We start from the raw sequence: 23,603 nt of genomic DNA, 5'->3' as shown, positions 1-23,603 counted from the left end.
CCTGGAAAACATTAAGAAGATTGCCTGTTATCCATTTTGCCCAGAAACACTAAAATGTCCTGAGGCAGGACAGAATCACTTCTAGGCCATGACAAAAAAGTTCATGATAACATTTGTAACACGATGTTATAAAGTATTACTGTGATGTACAAATCAACTAGATAAGGAAACTTAAAGAAATGTCCAATTGATATAAATACCAGATAGTGAGGACAAATCTACAATAAGTGGATTTCTTGCTAGACCTCAAACACCCAAGGCAGTACTTCTAATTCTATTCGTGCCCTTACTGGGGTGGTGTTTTCATCATTGGTCTAAAGTATTACTGGTATAAAGTATTACAGCACATTATTCGGAATAACCATCTATCGTAGCTCATATGGTATAGGTGCTCCTAGGCACTCAAATGTCAATGGTGAGTTATAGGAATTGTCCTTGGTCCTGGATCCTGAGCAAGAACTTTACACTTGAGTTTGCTCTCAGCTTTACAATGTTTGGTCCTGTTGTACAGAGCGTCAGCAACACTACGACTTCACAAAAGTAACACAGGTACAGTCTAATGATAGGATAACAAATGGGAAACAATGTGTGATTGTTCAATTTTTCCAGTTTTCACTGAGAAAAACACTTTTCTGGTTATTTTGAGACCGAATCTGTGAATTCCTGGTTTGTGCTGATGAGTTGCCACAACTGATGGTGACATCTTAAGAACAGACATACTGGGTCAGACCAATGGTCCATCTAGCCCAGTATCCCATTTCCAACAGTGGCCAATCCAGATCATGGTACCTGGCAGAAGCCCCGTGTCTGTATCAGTAACTTTCTTAAATCTAGCTATGCTAATCACTGTAACCACATCCTCTGGCATTGAGTTCCAGATCTTAACTATTCTTTGAGTGAAGGTGGCTACTTGAATAGAAACAGGATGCTGTGCTCTGGGTTTTGCTGCTGTTTGGATACTGAAAGACCATGGTGAAGTGAAAGGAAAAACTTGAATTTTTCCATCCAAATCGGGTCAGACCTATTTGCTAGTGCAGCAGTCAGTTTCCAGCTTTGTTGTTCCTATTTGCCAGAGTCTTGGAATCGGGAGCAATGCTTGGGGAGGGAGATTCCACAGTCTGTGTCTTAAACATGACTCTAAGCCATGAGGTATGTGAGATTCCACCCCAACCCAGATGCAGAAAGTACATCATTGAAGCAAGGGCCTCTGTCAGATGCTAGATAGGGCTGCAACAATCCTGGATCCTATTTAGGAGCTGGCTAAGCTTGGTGCCACTAGAGGAGTGAGTGACCTGGAAAACTGCGAAGGACCAGACTTAGGTCCTCAATTTGGCTCTGGAGCTGACATCTGCATAAGAGGTAAGAAGAGATCTGACACAATTATACTGGAGATGTTTTGGGATGCTATGTTCAACTGAAAGATTCTCTGTTGAAAAAATTTGACAATTTTGCAATTGGTCATGTCTTATTCCAGTATCAAGTGGAACACCATGGGGAATTAATATGATAGCATGAGACTTCAGTTAAACAGGAATGGATTTGAAGATACTGAAAGAGGGTCAAGCTGTATTAACTAAAGATTGATTATAATAATTATTCATCAAATAATTATAATAATTATTCATCAAAAACTGGAAGCCCTTGAGAACTATGGGCGTTGTTTAAATCTACACTGTTTTAACTTTCCTAAATCTCCAAAGTTATCTTTATTAGAGCAGGATTAACCAATAGGCCAAGTAGGCACGTGCCTAGGGCCCGAAATGGTCAGGGGGCCCAATGAAGGAGGGCATCAACATTGTTTTTTCCAAATGGCGATGGGCCCCTCCAGCATCGATTGGCAATGCGGGCCCCACCCCAATCGGCAACGCAGCCCCCCCATCGACGGAAAGTAAGACAAGCAAGCAACGTGGGTAAGAAAGGCAACAGGAACTGTAATTGTGCAAGCGGTGCTGCTTGCCCAAAGCTTCCCTCTGATGCAGCTTTCTGTTTCCGCCTGGGCGCATGGTGGGGTGGGGTGTGGCAGGGGGGCCCAGTGTACTTGTGTGCCTAGGGGCCCTCGACGAATTAATCCTGCCCTGATCTTTATTGGATATGTTTTGGAAATATATGAAGGAAATACTGCAGATTCCCAGAGAGTCCTTGCTGCCTATGGTGAAGGTTTACTATGATGGCTGGTGAGATAATGCCCAATAACTCCAGTAACTTAGAACATGAGGAAGGTGCTGGGCAGACTTTTACAGTCTGTATCCTGCAAATGATATGATGGCTTGGATAGGCTGGAGTGAGCTTCAATGGCAACTCCAGTAGTTGGAACCCAAGGTATCAAGCTTCAACGGTAACTCTAGTAGTTCTGGGCAGATGTCTATGGTCTAGCATCCAGCAATATCAAAGAAAAAAGACGATTCAGTTTAAGCATGAATTTATAATGAGTGTAATCGTTGGGCAGACTAGATGGACCATTCAGGTCTTTATTTTCCATCATTTACTATGATACTATGTTACATACTGTGTGCTAACTGTCCCTTGTGCAGTTAGACTGGCTTCACATAGCGCTTCTTCAACAGGAGATGCTAAGTGCAGCCACGCTAATTGCAACCAGGTTCACAGCACTAACGCAAATGACCATGAGTTAATTCCAGAGGATATACTCCCAACAATTAGGGCATGGCTTTTGTACCTAATGCCTAATGAGCTTTCCTATTAAGGCATGTGAAGTGCAAAAACGTAACACACTTTAATAAAAGACTCCCCTAGTGTCTGCTATATCAAATTAGGGCTCCTTTTACGAAGCTGCGTTAGGGCATTGAACTGGCATTAGTTCTAGCCTCATAGTGTGTGGTGTAGCGCATGGTAACATCCTGCGTGTGCTAAAAACGCTAGCGTACCTTAGTAAAAGGAGCCCTTAATGTATGCTATTCTATCAATTAACATACATTATGATGATTAGCATGGTTCCATTTTTAAGGTATGTTAAAACATTTTTATTAAACAAATATGTGAAAAGAACAAAAAAAATAATAATCTGACAATCAGGGGACAAAGTCAAAGAACCGAAAATGAGTCAAACGTTTTTGCCCAGTGCACATTCCTACACATGAAACAATTAGACTTTTGTCTCATCAGTATTTTAGTATAATTGATCTTCAGTTTGCCAGACAAGTAGCTCGGGAGACCCGCCCTCCCGAGCTACCATGACAAGCCTATAACATGGGTGGGTAGGTGGGAAAAAGCCGCCCTGGAGGACTATGAAAGGAGCCAAGTCCTCCAAGGTCCCGGCTTTATAGCCTCGCCGTCACTCAAACTCCTGCGCCAATCTTCTTACAGACTCTTGGCGCAAAGACTCACCCTGCCCTATCCTACCTACCTACCACTCCCCCTAACTTGTCCCAATGGGCAAAACACGGGTCTCCCAGCCCCGTGTTACCTTACGCCCGTCGAGACAAGCTCTCAGGCTACACTTTACATTTTTCTCTAGGATAAGCCAATAAATATCTTGCATTTGTAGTAAAAAGAGGAAAAGTTTTGTTTTGTTTTTTTGCTTTCGCTCACAAAACATACCTTGGCTGACCTGGTGATGGCCCCAATTTCCGAATAGAGGTCTGTGCTTTCTGGGAATTTTTCAACCACCATGGTGCACACATGGTGCAGGAGGGACTGCTTATGCACTGTGTCCTTTACTTCTGGAACCTTCTCAAGGTAGCTCAACTCAAAAGCTTTGGCCTTGTTAAAAAATAAAATAAAATAAATGTACATCAAATACCTATAATACAACAAATATTAACAAAACCAAGTAAGGACCGCTTCTTTTCATTCACATTACTGAAGTGCAATCCATACCTCTAAGTTAGAGAATGACATGGGGACTAATTTTTCCCTGTCCGTGCGGGAACTCATTTTCCCATCCCCACGAGTTCTTTTCAAGTCCCTGCCCCATTCCTGCAAGCTCTGTCCTCATCTGCACAAGCCTCAAACATTTTAAAATCATAAGTGTTCAAGGCTTGTGCGTTTAAGGCAGAGCTTACAGGAATGGGGCAGGGACAAGGACAGTGACAAAACTCACGGGGACAGGATGGGGAAATTAAGTTCCAGTGGGGACAAATTTGTATCCGTGTCATTCTCTATTCTGAGTCAAAAGTGGATACCTCTTTCAACAATAAAGACCATGCTAACAAGATGATAAGAAACAGCCTGGTTATTCTAATGAAAATTCAGTTACCTAGAGGGTTGCTTACTTAAGTTAACATGCCTTATTTACCACAGGGCCCATTTTAGGCCTTAGTGTGTGCTGTTACTAAATTACTCACTTAGAGGGACAAAAAGGACTAAAGAATAGAATAAATTTGTTTTTGGATTTTGTTTCTTGTGGGGAAAAAGCTGTCTACATCAAACACATTGGGTTTGTTACACAAACATTCCTGGTTTCTTTGAGGAATAAGTACATGGGGCCTGATATTTAAAAAAGTCTTAAACAGCAAGACCATCCCAGCAACTTTGTAGACTAGGTGGCTAACTAGGGTGGTAGGGTGCAGCTCTGGCACATGCAAAAGCCTTCCACTACTTCCCTTCTTGCCAGGCCTGCGGCTGCTGCCCGCCTACAATGCTGTACAAGCCTTGTAAACACAGACCAGTGCGGAAGCAGGACCGTAGCAAGGCTGTACAGGGCACAAGGGAAGTTGAGGTGCCAATTGGGTGGGAGTGCTCTAGGGCTGGGCTACTCGGGGCTATCCTCTGGTCTGCAATGCTTGTGTGCTGAAGCACCACTTTATCCCATCCATGTCCAAAACAGACTTCTTGTCAGAGGAAAGCAGGTCTGTGCTTACAGGTTCTGTTTTGGCCAATTAGAAAGAAAGTTGGGGACAGCAGCAGGCCAGGCAATGAGAAGGGAAGCAGGAAGATGCTGGTATTCAGGGTGGGGTAGGAGAAAAAGAAGCTGGACAACTAGGAGGATGCTTTAAAAGGAAAGAGATGATGCTCGACTACAGGAGTGGCATTTTTTCAGAGTATCTGCTATCTTTAGGCCAGCCCTGTTAAATAGTTGGTATTAATGTCAACTACTTAATTCTGGGTTGTTGTTGTTTTTATTTGGTCCAATTCTACACATAATATTGTGGGTTGTATGCATAAATCTTATGCATAGACTGGCAGGCTGGGTTTGGGACAAGCCAAGGTCAGGCAGTACAGTGATACATAAAGCACTGAAATTTAGTTGGTCTGTGTATAACTTCTATGCCTAAACTTAAGCCAGCAGAAAAGCAAGTCCAATTTACGTAATGAGGCAGCAAGAAAGTCGCTGCTTAAATGTATATTCACGCAGCACCATTTATATGGCCAGTGCTACTGAATATACAAATGAAATAAAGCACCATCATCACTGTTGTACACTACAGCAGTGATGATGGTCATAGAGGTCAATTTTCAGTGTCCACAGAAGTTCAGCGGCTACTCATCTGTAGCAGGTATTCTCCAAGGACAGCAGGACATGTATTCTCAAAATGGTTGATATCATCAGACGAAGCCCGGTGTGGATGCTACTCAGCTTTCTATCACTTTAAGAAGCCTTTAGCAGCATCGCACCATACATACACAAGTGACTTCCCATCTGTCATAAAGGAAGAGGGGAGGAAATGCTGCCTCTTTAGAGTTGGGTGGAATAGGCAAAGGGGGCCATGTTGACACCAGAGGTGGGTTAGAGGAGGGGGATGATCATATGTTTGGGGTAATCAAAGAATGTGGGTGTGATATATTGCTTAATGTTGGTGCCAGGGGGATTGGAGTGGATCAGGTAGTGCTCAGGGGTATGTTTGGATTCTGATTAGGAGGGGTATGATTTGTCATAGGACGGTTGGGAGGCTGAAGAATGTTACTGGGAGTTTAAGTCATGATGGGAGAGTGGTTGAGACGGTTTACTGCAAGCAATGTTTTGTTTTTTTCTTTTTTGGTTTGGAGAGTGATCAAAATTACATCTTAATTAATTAAACAAAAATTTAAAAACAAAATGGAAAAAAAAAAAAATCACATATGATATAGGAAACCAAGCAATAAATTTTGTTGCCTACATATTCCAAATGTCTAGGTATGATGTGCTTATCAGTCTCCATAATATTTTCAGCAGCTGCACAATTTTAAAAAGCCCTTTTCTAAGTGTAAAAATCTTTTACAAAATTACTCTTATAAATAAGTGTTTACATGCATGCACAGCTTTGAAAACTGTCCCCCAAATGGACTAAACCCCACCCAAGACCATCAGCTATGAAAGAGAATAATACAAACAGAAGAAGTGAAATCAGGCTATTGTATACTAGACCTTTGTACTCATTCCTAGTCTTTTGTCTACTGAATAGAAAATGTTTTTAAAAACTAATGAAAGGTGGATTACACCAAAGTGGGTTTTTAGGTGACAACAGTCACAGATGTTTGCTTTGCTACATTCTGAATTAGATATTGCACATTAAAACAGAAAATACCTGGAAGTGTTGCTAAAGTGACTGTGTTTTGCACAGTAATGAAATGCTTAGGTCAAAAACTTACGCTAGTTCCATTAAGAAAATTTCCAATGGCTAGTAAAGTAGATAGGATATAGCCCAAGGTTTTATTGTTCTCCAGCTGGTCCATTCCTTCTTTTAAGTCCAAAAGGGGTTCTGCAACTTCCTGCAATAAACCCAAAAATACCCCATGTGATACTGAACAGTGTAGCACCCAATGCAGAGTTTCACTATATCAATGGATTTAGGCCTTGAGGTGGACAACTTTGCACTGATCACTTCATTTTTCTGTTTATCAAATTGCCAGCGTTATCTTTTCATAGTGCCTCTAAGGCAGGGGTTCTAAACCCAGTTCTCTGGACATACTTAGTTTGTTTTTTGGGATCTACCCAATGAATTTGCATGAGATAGATTTGCATATAATGAAGGCAGTGCATTAAGCTCTATCTCACAAATATTCATTGGGACTAACCTGAAAATCTGACTGGCTCGATGTATCCCAAAGATTGGACTGAGAACCTCTGCTCTGCGGCTACCCTTGCCTTTTTAGTGACAGATATGTCTATACCCCCTAAGTGTCAATCTAAAGGGTAAAGGATCATGGACTTGATATACCACCTTTCTGTAGTACAACCAAAGCAGTTTACATATTACATACATGCCAGAATAGCAGAATTTGGACATGACTCGATGATGGTAACATGTGAATCCATCAGCACATGAGCACTTTTACTTATAGTTGGCTCTCGAATCCGCAGGGGATTGGTTCCAGGACTCCCTTCGGATACCAAAATCCACAGATGCTCAAGTCTTTTAATTCCCTCCCTCTTCCTTCTCTCCCACCCCCCTATCGCCTGACATCTCGTAGCTTCCTCTCTCTATCAAGTCCCTCACACCTGGTGTACCTTTGTATCTTGTCTTTGGCACTTGCTGGTGCCCCTGCAGCAACAGCAGAAGCCATATTCAAAGGCTGTGCCCTGCATTTGGACTTTACCTCTGACACAACTTCCTGGGTGGACCAGGTCAGAGGGAAAAGCCCAGTGTAGACCGCAGCCTTTGAGAACTGCTGCTGCTGTTGTTTCAGGGGACCAGGGCTGAAGACAGGATGCAAAGGAACACAAAGGGGTTGGGGACCTGATAGAGACAGCCGCAGTTGGTTGAATCCACAGATCCAGAATCTGCGGATACAGAGGACCAACTCTACTGTATTTCTAAAGCATATGCAGTCTGTAGACTTCTATGAGAGACAATCCCTTAGCCACAGTGAAATTCTTTGGAATGAGACAATAAATCACATATGAAAGCAAACTGTTCAAAGTGAAATCAGCCCCATGATGTTTGCAGTTAATATTCTGTAAGTAGACTTCATTTGGGTTTTCAATTTTGTTTACTATTGTGACTCACTCAAGATTACATGCAGAATAAGTGGCAGAGGTGAACTGAAGTCACATTCCAAGACTTTTCCTGAACAACAGCCCAATTCCCAATACTGGGGATGGGGGTGAGGGAGGGGGAATCTCCTCTTTAAGAAGCCTGCCAACCGGTTAGGTTTACAGGACATGAATTATGTGAGACTACAGATATATAAAGATGCAGATATCTCTTCTATATTTATCTAAGCAGCTTGCAGCCCCTCTAGGACTAGAGGCTCATCACCCTTGCAAATGGATGCAACAGTCATTGCGGTTTTTGAATATTTTAAGCACAGTTAAGGTATAGAATACAGTGGTACCTTGGATTACGAGCATAATCCGTTCCAGGAGCATGCTCGTAATCCAAAATGCTCGTATATCAAAGCAAGTTTCCCCATAGGAAGTAAGGGAAACTTGCTTTGATATGTTCCCACCCCCCCGCCTCGAGGCCAGTAGCGCTGCTCCCCCCCCCCCCACGAGAACCGGCATTGCTCCCCCCGAAGGCCCCCCGCGAACCGGCACCCCCCCTCCGCCGCCATCGGGCACCCCCGCCGCCATCGGGCACCCCCCCCCCGCCGCCATTGGGCACCCCCCCCGCCGCGACCTGAGGTCCCCCCAACCCACCCGAACCCTCTTCTTACTTTTCTGTAGCCTCCGCAGCGGTACCGGCATCAGCATATCCTGTGCATGCCGGTGCCTGAAGATCTGCTTCCTCTGCTGGGCCTGAGAGTTCACGTCGAGTCGAACGTGAACTCTCAGGCCCAGCACAGGAAGCAGATCTTCAGGCACCGGCATGCACAGGACATGCTGATGCCGGTACCGCTGCGGAGGCTACAGAAAAGTAAGAAGAGGGTTCGGGTGGTTTGGGGGGACCTCAGGTTGCGGCGGGGGGGGGGGGGGGGCCCGATGGCAGCGGAGGGGGGGTGCCGGATCACGGGGGGGAGGGTGCCGGTTCGCAGGGTGGGCGCTCGCAAATCGAAGCGCGCTCGGTTTCCGAGGCGCCGATTTTGCGAATGTTTTGCTCGTCTTGCAAAACACTCGCAAACTGGTGCACTCGTAAACCGAGGTACCACTGTAATAGCATGCTAAGCCTGTAAGTCTGAGTTCAGTACTAAGTAAATTAATGGAAACTTAAAACAGAGAATAGTGAAATTTCTGAAATCTGGTGGATTCACTAGAGGCAGGTTTCATCAGACAAATCTGATCAATTTCTTTTGAATGAGTGACCAGAATGTTGGATAGAGGGAGAATGCTATATGTGGTGTATTTAGATTTTAGCACAGCCTTTGACACTGTTCCACACAGGCATTTAATAAATAAATTGAGTGCCCTCAGTAAGTGCCCCAAAGTGGGTCAGGAACTGGTTATGTAGAAGACAAAATAGGGTAGTAGTAAATGGAGATTGCTCTGAGGAAAGGGATGTTACCAGTGGTGAGCCACAAGGTTCAGTTCTTGGGCCTGTTATTTTTAACATTTTTGTAAGAAATATTGCTGAAGGGCTGCCTGGTAAGATTTGCCTCTTTGTGAATGATACCAAAATCTGCAATAGGATGCTCACCCCTGATGGTGTGGAAAATATGAGGAAAGACCTAGAGAAATCTGATGAATGGTCTGGAATTTGGCAGCTAGGACTGAGGGGTCCTTTTATCAAGCTGCGGTAGGGGTCTAACGCGCGTAATACCGCGTGTTAAACTGCCTGCCACACTAGCCGCTAACGCCTGCATTGAGCAGGCGTTAGTTTTTAGCTGGCCGCGGGGGTTAGCATGTGATGAAATGTCCGACACGCTAACCCCGCTAACGCAGCTTGCTAAAAGGACCCCTTAATGCTAAGAAATGCATGGTCATGCATTTGGGCTGCAAAAACCTGAGAGAACGGCACAGTTTAGGGGGTGAAGAACTTTTGTGCATGAAAGAGGAGCGGGACTTGGCTGTGATAGTATGTGATGATCTTAAGGTGGCCAGACAGGTTGAAAGGATGATGGCGAAAACTAGAAGGATGCTTGGATGCATAGGAAGAAGAATGGCCAGTAGGGAAAAAAGGAGGTAATGATACACCTGAATAAGACTCTGATGAGACCTCATTTAGAATATTGTGTATAATCCTGGAGACCGCACCATCAAAAAGATATAAACAGGATGAAGTCAGTCCAAAGAACAGCTACTAAAATGGTTGGTGGTCTTCATCATAAAAAGCATGGATACAGACTTAAAGATCTCAATATGTATACTTCGGTGGAAAGGCGGAAGAGGTGAGTCATGATAGAGACATTTAAATACCTACATTGCATAAATGTGCATGAGGCGAGATTCTTTCAGCTGAATGAATACTCTAGAACAGTGGTCTCAAACCTGCGGCCCGGGGGCCACAAGCGGCCTACCAGGTACTGTTTTGAGGCCCTCGGTATGTTTATCATAATCACAAAAGTAAAATAAAAGTTTCTTGATCATATATCTCTCTAGCTATAAATTATAATATTATTATTAAGACTTAGCCAAAAGGAAAGATTTATAAACCATAAAGAGTTTTACCTCATGCAAAATTGTCATTTCTGTAATAAGACATTAACTATTTTTTTTCTGAGGCCCTCTAAATACCTACAAATCCAAAATGTGGCCCTGCAAAGGGTTTGAGTTTGAGACCACTGCTCTAGAATGAGGGGGCATAGGATGAAGGTGAAAGAGGAAGACTAATAAGTAACCTCCAAAAATACTTTTTCATGGAAAGAATGGTGAATATATGGAATGGACTCCTGATGGAGGTGGTGGAGACAAAAAGTGTATCTTCAGAACTGGACAAATTTAACATCCTTAGTGAACACCAATCAGGATTCAGGAAAGGATACAACACAGAAACTGTCTTAGCCTCCTTACTGAACCACCTCTATGATCTCTTTAGTAAAGGCAAAAGCGCACTGATTCTTCAATTAGACCTCAGCAGCGCGTTCGACCTGGTAGACCATGAAATCATGCTACTGTGCCTTGAAATAATGGGAATTTCTGGAAAGGCAAAGAAATGGTTCCAAGAATTCCTAACAAACAGATCCTACCGAGTAATCAGCAATGGAAACTACTCCAAACCATGGAAAACCCGTCAGGCGTGTCTTAAGGCTCCCCACTATCGCCCACCCTTTTCAATATCTATATCGCCTCCTTAGGTCACCTCCTAAAAAAACTAAACTTAATACACTACATTTACGCAGACGACATATCCATTCTAATCCCCTTAAACGACATCACAAAAGAAATTGTAGACAACCTCTCAAACATAATGACCAAAATCGATAAATGGACCACCAATTTCAAACTGAAACTAAACGCAGAGAAAACAAAAGTCTTTTTGGCGAGTCCTAACGACAAAATTACGAGAACATCGATAAAAATAAACAATCACGAATACCCAATATCCAAAAACATAAAAATACTCGGTATCACCCTAGACACACACCTAACTATGACTGACCACACAAACTCACTAGTGAAAAAATGTTTTTTCACGCTATGGAAACTAAGGACCATAAAAAAATACTTCGACCCAACATCATTCAGGTTGCTGGTACAGGCGCTGATCCTATCCATTCTTGACTACTGCAACATCATCTACCTGGGTATCCCACAAAAAACACTAAAAAAACTGAGACTAATACAAAACACCGCCGTGCGCCTAATTTTCGGACTAAGAAAAAAAGACCACATCAGCCCCTACTATAAAAAGCTGCACTGGCTACCAATAGAAGCGCGAATATTATTCAAATTTGCCTGCACCTGTCTCAGACAAGCCTGGGGACTAGCACCTTCTTACCTACAATCTCACTTCACCCTACACAACCCCACTCGAACAACCAGAAACAAAAACATCTTTGCATACCCAAAGATTACAGGCTGCAGGTACAAATCATTCCTGGACAGAACCTTTAAGTTCCAAGCGAACAGACAGCAAGTTTGGCTGAAAAACTACATAAACGAACCCAATCTGACATATAGTGCATTCCGAAAATCGATTAAAACCGCCCTGTTCGCCAAATTCATTGACTAAAACTGTCCCCTCACTCACTAGGACTTCCCCCCTGTAAACGCCTTTTTCTTCCTCTCAAGAAGCTCCGCTCATGTATTCAGGTATTCTCTACCCATAGAACCCCAATCAACATGTAAGTACTAAAGTATTCAGGTACTCACTAACTATAGAACTCCAATTAATACGTAAGTTTCCCTCTTAGATTATTGTTTGTATTTAGACCCATTGTATGGTATTGTACTTAGACTCATTGTATTGTATTGTATTTAGACTCATTGTAATGTATTGTATTGTATTGTATTTAGACTCATGGTACGGTATTGTAAGTTGACTTATTGTACTGTATTAAGACCTTTTGTTATTCGCTGAATGTCCAGCCTTCTTACAATGTAAACCGCCTAGAAGTCGCCTGACTATGGCGGTATAGAAAAATAAAGTTATTATTATTATTATTATTATAAAAAGCTTGGAGAAGTAAGTTAGTTCTCTGGGGAAGACGAAATGATAGTAGGAGGCAAGGTTGGGCAGACTAGATAGGCCATATTGTCTTTATCTGCTTTCATTTTTCTCTGTTTCAATGTTTCTATGACTACTCTCCAAGCATTCCCCAACTATGCTACACCCCTTGCCAAAATATGTTAAAAAAAATAAATATCATCTGGATAGCAAACTGTATCAGACATGTTGGCAGAAAAGAGCAGAGATAAAAACCTATCATACCTGGGCAAATGTCTGTTTGTTTTTTTTCTATTCCATTCATTCCATGTTATTATAGTGCATACCTTTTCCTGACATTGGCTTTTAGCTTCTACCGATGCTTTCCAATCAGCTGATTTCATCTGTCTCAAGATAAGAGTTTACCTTTTCCATTTGCTCGTAGTCCATTTTGAAAGCCCAGAGCTGGAGCCTAGCTGAGAGCTCACTGATGGAGGAAAGAATGAGGAGAAACTGCTCTGCGCTACCCAGGGGTGTGTCGGGGTTGGCGAGCTGAGCCTCCTGGATCTTCTGCTTCTCCTCTTCTGTGGGAATCATCATCAGAATTTTCTGTAGTGACATAAAAGGGTAAACCATTATCCTATGTACTGAAGCTAGCATGTTTTTTAAATTATGTTGTTGGGATCTGGAAAGTGTAGAGCAATATCATAACAGGTCACGTAGGTAGGAAGTCTTTGTAGGCACCTAATTTGAAGCTATTTGATAAATATAAGCGTCTATGAGTCTTTATAAAATAGCATCAGAAAACCTGCAACAGGTGTCGGAACTGCTCATTGGGAGGTGTAATTTTATATGTGTGAAGTACACACATATGTATGATTTTATAAACTACACACATACTTCATGATGTCGTGCATTCTCCACTCAGCCTCATCCCCCAAATATGCTTATACTTAGGGCATGTAAATACAGAAAAAACATTCTCCATACCTACTTTAGATGTGCCTAGACCAAGTATGATTTTATAAAAGCTCTATTCCATGTGCAAAGCACAGTTTAACCTCCAAAAAAAGTTTTGCAAATTACACCCGCAGAATGTTACGGAAGATCTTCAAGTACCAAGAAATACAATCTGAGACCATGAAAATGTGGCAGAAAGATACAAAAGTATTTTTTCCAGTTTTGGGTGGCCACAGGCTTGATCAAAAAGAACTTCCCTGCGCACCTGGATAAGTTGCCTATATTGTACATATTATACTTATAAACTCTAGAGGGAAGCACTCTGGCACAATGCAAGTACTATGGTGAGCATTAGCAGTAAATCTGAGATGCTGAGCTCCTACTCCACATGCCCTGGCTTAGCAGTGAGGTTCCTGCCTGTCATGGTATGTGCAAAGCTAATGTCACAGCTATATTTCAATTGTTACCAAGCCAGGCAGTGGAAGGAACCTATATAGTATCTGACAGTCACAAACATGGAGAAAAAAGCTTCAAACCTAAGTAGCAGCATGAATACAGAAACTTCTAACTGCCTTCAATCTTATCACTGACATAAAGAGAACTTGCTCCATATCTCAAAAAGATCCAAACCACTTTCTGTGTACAGGAAAGTTAGAAAAACACTTATCTTTAGCTGTAGAATCAACCACTCAGCTCATAGTCCCCAATTGTTCACAACATTGTCGTCCAGGGCAGGATTAACCAATAGGCCAAGTAGGCATGTGCCTAGGGCCCGAAATGGTCAGGGGGGCCCGATGAAGGAGGGCATCAACATTGTTTTTTCCAAATGGCGATAGGCCCAACGCGGGCCCCCCACCCCCCGATCGTTAACGCGGGCCCCACCCCGATTGGCAACGTGGCCCCCCCCATCGACGGAAAGTAAGAACATAAGAACTGCCATCGGTGCATCATATTTGGCGATCCGCACATGCGGAGGCCCAGCTAGGTGTACACCTGGTGTAATTTTAGTCACTCATATCCCTCTATGCCTCTCGTACGGAGATGTGCATCTAGTTTGCTTTTAAATCCTAGAACAGTGGATTCCGCAATAACCTCCTCTGGGAGAGCATTCCAGGTGTCCACCACTCGTTGCGTGAAGCAGAACTTCCTGATATTTGTCCTGGACTTGTCCCCCTTAGCTTCAGTCCATGTCCTCTTGTCCGTGTCACATTGGACATTGTAAATAATTTTTTTTCCTGCTCTATTTTGTCGATTCCTTTCAGTATTTTGAAAGTCTCGATCAGATCCCCTCGCAGTCTCCTTTTCTAAAGGGAGAACAATCCCAGTCTCTTAAGTCGTTCCTTGTATTCCAAGTTCTCCATACCTTTTATTAGCTTCGTTGCTCGTCTCTGCACCCTCTCAAGCAGTTTTATATCCTTCTTTAGGTTGGGAGACCAATGTTGGACACAGTATTCCAAGTGTGGTCTGACCATTGCTCTATAAAGCGGCATTATAACTTTCTCCGATCTACTCATGATTCCTTTCTTTATCATGCCTAACATTCTATTTGCTTTCTTTGCCGCTGCCGTGCATTGTGCCGACGGTTTCAGGGTCCTATTTATCAGTACACTCAGGTCCTTTTCTTGTTCGCTCTTACCCAGAGTTGCACCTGACATTCTATACTCTTGTTCCTTGTTCTTTCTACCTAAATGCATTATTTTGCACTTTTCCACATTAAACTTCATCTGCCATTTCATCACCCATTTCTCTAACTGGCACAAGTCACTCTGGAGTTCCTCGCTATCCTTCTGCGATCTGATTGCCCGGCATAGCTTTGTGTCATCTGCAAACTTGATGATCTCACTGGATGTTCCTTCTTCTAGGTCATTGATGAAAATATTAAATAAGATGGGCCCAAGTACCGAGCCCTGGGGCACACCGCTAGTCACTTTCTCCCAGTCTGAGAACTCCCATTTATGCCCACTCTCTGCTTTCTGTTATCCAGCCATTTGCCTATCCATCCATTTGCCTATCCAGCCATTTGCCTATCCATCTTAGTATATTCCATAGCTTTGTAGTTTTCTGAGAAGTCTTTCATGTGGAACCTTGTTGAACTCTTTCTGGAAGTCCAAGTATATTATGTCCACCGGTTCTCCACTATCAATTTGTTTGTTCATGGTCTCAAAAAATTGAAGTAAATTTGTCAAACATGATTTCCCTTTCCTGAAGCCATGTTGACTGGCTCTCATCAGGTCGTGTGTATCCAAGTGCCGGACTATGCTATCTTTAATCAGTGCTTCAACCATCTTTCCAGGGACAGACGTAAGACTCACAAGTCTGTAGTTGCTCGGTTCTCCTCTTGATCCTTTTTTGAAAATTGGCGTGACGTTCGCTATCTTCCAATCGTCCGGTATCTGTCCAGTTCTAATTCACAGGTTGGCAAGTTTTTGCAAAAGCTCTCCGATTTCAACCTTCAGTTCTTTTAAGACTCTCAGGTGAATTCCATCAGGTCAAGGGGATTTGTCGCTTTTAAGATTGTCGATCTAGTAGTATATCTGGTCCAAGTCCACTTCTACTGTGGTGAGGCTGTCATCTATTACTCCTTTGAACACTTTCACTGCTTCTGGTATTGTTGCAGCGTCCTCCTTCGTAAAGACAGATGCAAAGAAGGAATTTAGTCTGTCTGCAATTTGTTTGTCTTCCTTGATGTACTTCCTTGAGGTCCCACCGCCTCTTTAGCAGGTTTTTTCCTTTTACATATCTAAAGAAGGGCTTGAAATTTTTGGCCTCTTGCACTATTTTCTCCTCATAGTCCTTTTTGGCATCCCTCACCGCCTTGTGACATTTCTTCTGATTATCTTTGTGTTTGTTCCAAGCTTCGGTTGTTTTCGTGCGTTTCCATTTTTTAAAGGAGTCCTTCTTTTCTTTTATGGCTTCCTTCACCTTTCTAGTAAGCCATGCCGGTTCTCCTTTGCTTTTAGTTTTCTTTTCTTTGAAAATCCGCAGAATGTAGAGATTTTGTGCTTCCGTGATAGTATTTTTCATTAGGACCCATGCCTGATCTACTGTTTTAACTTTGTCCATCTTTTTCTTGAGCCGTTGTTTCACCATGGCTCTCATGCTATCGTATCTTCCCTTTTTAAAGTTTAAGGTCGTGGTTAAGGTTTTGGTACGTTTCCCTTTCCCAATGTCAAGTTTAAAGTTGATCATGTTGTGATCGCTCGTCCCCAGCGGGACCGTGACTTCTACTTCTTTTGTCGGTCCCGTAATACCATTTAGGACCAAGTCCAAGGTGGCGTTTCCTCTCGTCAGCTCTCCCACCATTTATTTCCAGGAAGCAGTCCCCTAGCGCTTCCAGGAACTTGGCCTCCTTGCCGCAGTTCAAGGTTCCCAGGTTCTAGTCTATCCCCGGGAAATTGAAGTCTCCTATGATTATTACATTACCTGTCTTACATTCTTGTTTAATTTCCTCTATCATTTCTGAGTCTGTCTCCTCCGTCGGTCCTGGGTGTCGATAGTAAAGGCCAAGTTTTGTGTCTGTACCTTTGTGTCTAGGAATCTTGATCCAGAGGGACTCCAGCTTCTCTGTCCTTTCCATTGTAGCTTTTCTAACAGTTTCTACTCCATCCTGAACATATAGGGCAATACCTCCACATTTCTGCCCTACTCTATCTCTTCTGTATAGTTTGTATCCCTGTAGTACTGTGTCCCATTTGTTTTTATCATTCCACCAAGTTTCTGTTATGCCAATGATTTCCAGTTCATTGTGTCTTGCTATTGTCTCTAATTCTCCCATATTTTTTCTCAGACTTCTAGCATACATATACATACATTTGAGTTCCCTTTGTGTTACCTTCTTGGACTTTCTAAGCTTAGCAGTCTCTACTGTTTCTTTCATGGTATCCTTTTCTGTTCCTGCATTGTCTCCCTTATTTGCTTTGTGGTTGTCCCCTCTTGTATCTGAGTAGTTGTCCGTAGTTCCGTCTTCGGGGCATCTTGTCGCCTGGGCCATCGACTGGTGGTCAACTGTCGGCTTTCCCTTGTCTTTTAGTTTAAAGCCTTAAGACAAGCAAGCAACGCGGGTAAGAAAGGCAACGGGAACTGTAATTGTGCAAGCGGTGCTGCTTGGCCAAAGCTTCCCTCTGATGCAGCTTCCTATTTCCACCTGGGCGCATGGAGGGGTGGGGCGGGGCAGGGGCCCTCGACGAATTAATCCTGCCCTGGTCAAGTCTTTAAACCTTCAAACACTCCAGTAGCTCCAGAAGTTGCACTGCTCTAGCAAAAGAATTCATAATCCCAACAAGGATTCTTGCTTTTCCAGATCACCTGGCTGCGTCAGGGCAAGTTCTTCAAATCTATACACTCCCTGACGCAACCAGGTGATCTGGAAAAGCAAAGATAAGCGGCTGAAATGTAGGCCAGGGTTTTTCGGGCCTATATTTCAGCTGCCTATCTTGGCATGATTCGGGGCTGGGTAGCCGCTTTAGCCCGCCTAACACCACTTCTGGCATTGGCCACACCTACTTTGGCATTCTTCAGCCTAAAGCAGCTATGATTCCAGAAGCCATTTCAGCCGTCTTTTATTTAGGCATCGATAGATGCTTCAACCCTGCCGTTTCTAACTGCATTTTTCAATTACTTAGGCATCGGCAGGGTGCCTACCAAAGCCTAAATGTAGGTGTTGGTTATAGAATTTTCCCCCTTATAGCATAGGCTTTGAATTTATTTAATTAAGATATCTCATCCTATTGTAACTACTTTGCTTTTGTAAACTGCATAGAGCTTCATGGTACTGCGGTATAGAAGCTGACTATTATGTTATATTATTGTATATTAAGTTTTGCTTTTAAGGTATGGTACATATAAAACACTCATCACATTTTAATACTGTACATTGGCCCCCAATGTTCCAGAATCTCCATGAGATGCCAGCTCTAATCAGAAGTCAAGCCTAGCTGATCTTAGAAATATCTACTTATGGGTTTGATTCATTAATCTTTTTTCACTCAGATACATTGGAAAAATCTTTGTGAATCACAAACACAGAAGAGGTTTTTGCAAAGAAAGATGAAAGAAGCTAAATTCAATCACTTCTTGCTTTGCAATTAGTGACATTTTCTTTAAATGCTTCCAGTTGTTTTTAGTCAAATCAAAATATTGGAAAAAAAAACACAAGGAGAAGTACGGTACAACTAGTTTCTTCTATCTTTAAATAATGATCTAATGGTATTAAATGTGCAACACGGAGGGTCGCGATGAATCAAAATGACTGACCCGTGGATCACTTTAACACCAACACATTCTGCAGACATGACCGATGTGGAAAAAAATGACTTTTGACAGATTCCATTCTTATTAAAACACTGTTCTCAGAGGGCCTGACTCCTGCTAGAAGCAGTCTGAAATTTCAACCAAATCCAGTGGCATTTCTAACCCTGGTATGTCTCAAAGACTCTACATTTAACAATTGCGGGAGGCCCAGTCTGTGGGCTTTTGAGGTGCCAGAGCAGGATACTTATACAAGGACCGATAACAGAGAAAATCAGACATCTTGTTTCTGTAACATGGCCCCTTCTGATAACGACTGTGTATCCAGAACTTCAGATAAGCACTGCAGGTATACACCCAGGATAAACATGGGATGCTCTGCTGACTTTCAAAAGTGGTGAATATATTTACATCAATAAGCCAGTATATAAACTGAAAAGCACAAAACGAGGAAGGGTATTCTTCTCAGGTCATATCATTTATAAACTGTTTCTGTCATTCCTGAATGACTTGGTTTTCTTCCATAAACTTATATTTGGGTCTCAGTGGCACATTTTCATTTTCTACCCAGGTCTGTTCGCTCATTCAGAGGACATTGGAGGCTGTGTTAGAGCTTGATTGAGGAAAGAAATTACATTTCTGTCTTACTTGAAAAAAATATAGGGCTCCTTTTACAAAGGTGTTAGGGCCTTGACGTGCGCGCTAACTGCTACTGTCTCCTCATGAGCAGGCAGTAGTTTTTCGGGTAGTGCACGCTATAGCATGTGCTAAAAACGCTAGTGCATCTTTGTAAAAGGAGCCCTTAGAGTTCAATATTTAAACATAATAGTTGGTGTTTGTTTACAACATCAGCTAGGGCAGTGGTTCCCAACCCTGTCCTGGAGGAACACCAGGCCAATTGGGTTTTCAGGCTAGCCCTAATGAATATGCATGAAGCAAATTTGCATGCCTATCACTTCCATCATATGCAAATCTCTCTCATGCATATTCATTAGGGCTAGCCTGAAAACCCGATTGGCCTGGTGTTCCTCCAGGACAGGGTTGGGAATCACTGAGCTAGGGTATGAAAATGGTCCATATATTGAGCAAAACAGCAAAAATATTGTGGAACTGAAGATCAGATGTGCCACTTTGTAGTTTAATAAGCATCCAAATAAACTTTGTAGATTTTTATTATTATTATTATTATGAGCCCCTACATGTATTGGCTGCGGCTCAAGGCATCCAGAAGTGCGCGGACATTGCCATGGTAACATCATGTGCATGCATGATGTCATCATGTCGATGTCTGCGCACGCGTGAAGGCCCTCCAGAGATACCAGAAGGGGTTGCCAGCAGGGAAGAGGGCCAGAGAGGAGAGGCACTGGTGCCGGCTGATTGTCTACAGTGCCCGCACTTTTTTGGCTTGAGAGCTACTTTTAAAATGACCAAGTCAAAATGATCTACCAACAATAAAATTTAATAAAACAAAAGCACACTGTACGCAGAGAAAATGTTAATTATAATTTGATTTTGGGGTTTTTTTCAGAGGTCAAGTCAGATGACTTTAAAATATGCAAAGTCACCTCAGTAACAACTATACAAAAATAGACAAATATACCCCCTCCCCTTTTACTAAACCATGATAGCGGTTTTTAGCGCAGGGAGCTGCGCTGAATGCTCCTCACAGCTCCCGAAGCTAAAAACCACTATCGCGGTTTAGTTAAAGGGGGTCATAGTGCAAAATATAGATAGCAGATATAAATTCTCAGAACGGACACATTTTAATCACTAAATTGAAAATAAAATCATTTTTCCTACCTTTTTGTCTGGTGATTTCAAGAGTCTCTAGTTTCACTTCCTTCTTCTGTAAATCCAATATTTCTTTCTTTCTGCCCCCTCCCCTTTTCTTTCTGTCTCTCTTTCTTTCTCTCTCTCCCTGTCCCCCTCTTTATTTCTGTCTTTCTCTCTCCCCCTGCCCCCTCTTAAGAACATAAGAAGTGCCTATGCTTGGTCAGACCAGAGGTCCATCGTGCCGAGCAGTCCGTTTGCGCGGCGGCCCAACAGGTCCAGGACCACCTGTGTAGTAGTCCTCTATCTATACCCCTCTATCCCCTTTTCCTTCAGAAAATTCTCCAGTCCCTTCTTGAACCCTATTACCATACTCTGTCCTATCATGCCCTCTAGAAGCTCATTCCAGGTGTCCACCACCCGCTTCCTAGCATTGGTTTTGAATCTGTCCCCTTTCAGCTTTTCCGAATGCCCTCTCGTTCTTGTAGTTTTCGAAAGTTTGAAGAATCTGTCCCTCTCCACTTTCTCTATGCCCTTCATGATCTTGTAAGTCTCTATCATATCCCCTCTAATCCTCCTCTTCTCCAGGGAAAAGAGCCCCAGTTTCTCCAGTCTCTCCGTGTATGAAAGGTTTTCCATACCTTTTATCAAACGCGTCGCTCTCCTCTAAACCTTCTCGAGTATCGCCATATCCTTCTTAAGGTATGGCGACCAATATTGAACGTAGTACTCCAGATGCGGGCCCGATACAACGGCAGGATAACTTCTTTCGTTCTGATTGTAATATCCTTCTTGGTTATACCTAGCATTCTTTTCGCTCTCTTAGCGGCCGCTGCGCACTGTGCCGACGGCTTCATTGTCTTGTCCACTATTACCCCCAAGTCCCTTTCTTGGGTACTCTCAGTCAATAATATCCCTCCCATCGTATAGCTGTACCTCGGGTTTCTGCTTCCCACATGCAATACTTTACATTTCTCTACATTGAACTTCATCTGCCATCTCGTCGTCCACTCTCCTAGCTTATTCAGGTCCCTTTGTAATTCCTCGCAGTCCTCTTTAGTCCGAGCAGCACTAAGTAGTTTGGTATTGTCTGCAAATTTTATTATTTCGCACTTCGTCCCTGTTTCTATATCATTTATAAATATATTGAATAGCAGCGGTCCGAGCACCGACCCCTGTGGAACATCACTCGTGACCCTCCTCCAGTCTGAGTAGTGGCCTTTTACTCCTACCCTCTGCTTCCTCCCCGCCAACCAATTTCTGATCCATCTGTGTACGTCTCCTTCCACCCCATGGTTCTTCAGTTTCCGAAGTAGGCGTTCATGGGGTACCTTGTCAAAGGCTTTTTGGAAATCTAAATATACGATGTCTATGGGGTCCTCTTTGTTTCTCTCTCCCCCTGCCTGCCTGTCTTTGTTTCTCTCTGCCTCTGCCCCCCCAAACCATCGCGCCGATTTCTCCACTTCCCCGATTTTTTCTCTCTCCCTGCCCCCCCCCAAGTCACCACGCCGATTTCTTCCTGCTTCCCCGAGCCAGGCCAGACGTGTACAAGCGCCGGACCCAAAAGCCTTCAGCTCCGACATCAATTCAGACGTCAGAGAGGAAGTTCCAGGAGAGCCAGGCAGTGATTGACTGGCCCAGAAGTCTTGTGGATCAGGCACTTCTATGTGCCTGGCCTGGCTCGGGGAGGCAGGAAGAGCAAGATCGCAAAGGCAACGCGATCGACTCGTGTTGCCTTTGCGATCTACTGGTCGATCACGATCGACCATTTGGGCACCCCTGATCTACAGGATGTGCCTCTCGCCATGAGATGTCTTGTAAGGAGTCAGTCGGCGCTAGCACCTCTCCTCCTTCCCAATGTTCCGCGGCACATCTGAAATCTCGGTAGAAACACTCTGTTTGCAATACACTGATATAGAAGATAGAGGTGTCCCCTGTTGCCTAAGTTTTTTTTTGTTAAAAATCCCACTAACAATAGACTTGAGATTAGGCCAACCTAAAAAGCAACCTACAGATGCCAGAAAACTCCAAGGGAAAGGAATATTACGAGTGCATTGGGATGGTCTTACTGTTTCCCGGTGCTAATAAGCATAACTTTTACATCCTGAGATCGTATTTATATTTGCACATAACCCATTCTTTCTGTTTTCCAGGCGCAGAATATCTTAGCATGATGCACATCCCATACTTTCGCTTGGCACAGGACAACAGGATAGTCTTTCACAGGATGTTACCCTTGGCCAATTTGTTCACCAGCAGATGAGATCATGACTATTAATACCTATGCTCTTGGGATGCGTAGGAAAAGAAAAACTACTACAAGCACTAAAATGAAACACAAAACAAAACAAAAAATCCCTAAGAGTTCTGCAAACCGAAAGTGCCAGAACTCTGGTTCGGGGGAGGGAAGAGTAAACAGAAAGCCATTTAGCTTTAGTCATATTTCTGTCGGGAAAGTTTCACAATGACAAGTCCTGCCTTGAGTTTGGAAATTGCATAACCAGGGTTCTATATTTTTCCTGATGCCTTTGCCATTGTAAAATGGTTTCTAGATGTTGATTTCTCTCCACAGCCACTGCTTGTGCTTTTAAAGCTCTGACATTGCTAGGGAAATTTTCAGAGACTGCAAGTGTTTTTTTTTATCCCTAAAAGCTTCTGTTTTCAAATTGACAATACAGACAGACTTAGATTTAGTTTTAATTACTCACTTTATTTTTCCGTAAAAAATTACAAGGACTAGAGGACACTTGATGAAGTTACAGGGAAATACTTTTGAAACCAATTGGAGGATAACTTTTATCACTCAGAGAATAATTAAGCTCTGGAACGCGTTGCCAGAGGATGTGGTAAGAGCGGATGTGGTAAGAGCAGATAGTGTAGCTGGTTATCAGAAAGGTTTGGACAAGTTCCTGGAGGAAAAGTCCATAGGCTGTTATTGAGAAAGACATGGGGGAAGCCACTGCTCGCTCTGTATCAGTAGCATGGAATATTGCCACTCCTAGGGTTTTGGCCAAGTGCTAGTGACCTGGATTGGCCACCGTGAGAACGGGCTACTGGGTTTGATGGACCTTTGGTCTGATCCAGTAAAGCTATTCTTATGTTCTTAAGTTATAATTCAGGTATTACAAACCCTGTCCCAAAGAAAGCTTTTAATCTGTGGCCCCCTACTTACTAACTCACAGTACAACAGCATGTGACCTGCATTATTTTCCAGTGGGATTCACTGAGAAGCTGTAGGTTACTGAAGAGCTTCAGATTTTGTACTCCTGGATGCAGCACGGCAAG

The 23,603-nt window shown here is 43.0% G+C and overlaps 1 protein-coding gene across 5 annotated transcripts in view; it reads right to left on the bottom strand.

The window, feature by feature from the left end:
- FHOD3 (formin homology 2 domain containing 3) overlaps window positions 1–23,603 on the bottom strand; it is a 967,501-nt gene that overhangs the window by 57,584 nt on the left and 886,314 nt on the right. For all 5 annotated transcript variants that reach the window (XM_033930608.1, XM_033930609.1, XM_033930610.1 and 2 more), the window contains 3 exons: window positions 12,768–12,950; window positions 6,529–6,648; window positions 3,559–3,720 (listed from right to left, as the gene is read on the bottom strand). In XM_033930608.1, the coding sequence (XP_033786499.1) occupies window positions 3,559–3,720; window positions 6,529–6,648; window positions 12,768–12,950 (465 nt within the window). The remainder of the gene's footprint in view (window positions 1–3,558; window positions 3,721–6,528; window positions 6,649–12,767; window positions 12,951–23,603) is intronic.

The sequence above is a fragment of the Geotrypetes seraphini genome, chromosome 2, assembly GCF_902459505.1.
Source record: "Geotrypetes seraphini chromosome 2, aGeoSer1.1, whole genome shotgun sequence".
Classification (NCBI taxonomy): domain Eukaryota; kingdom Metazoa; phylum Chordata; class Amphibia; order Gymnophiona; family Dermophiidae; genus Geotrypetes; species Geotrypetes seraphini.
This window is presented reverse-complemented; position numbering and strand designations above follow the sequence as displayed.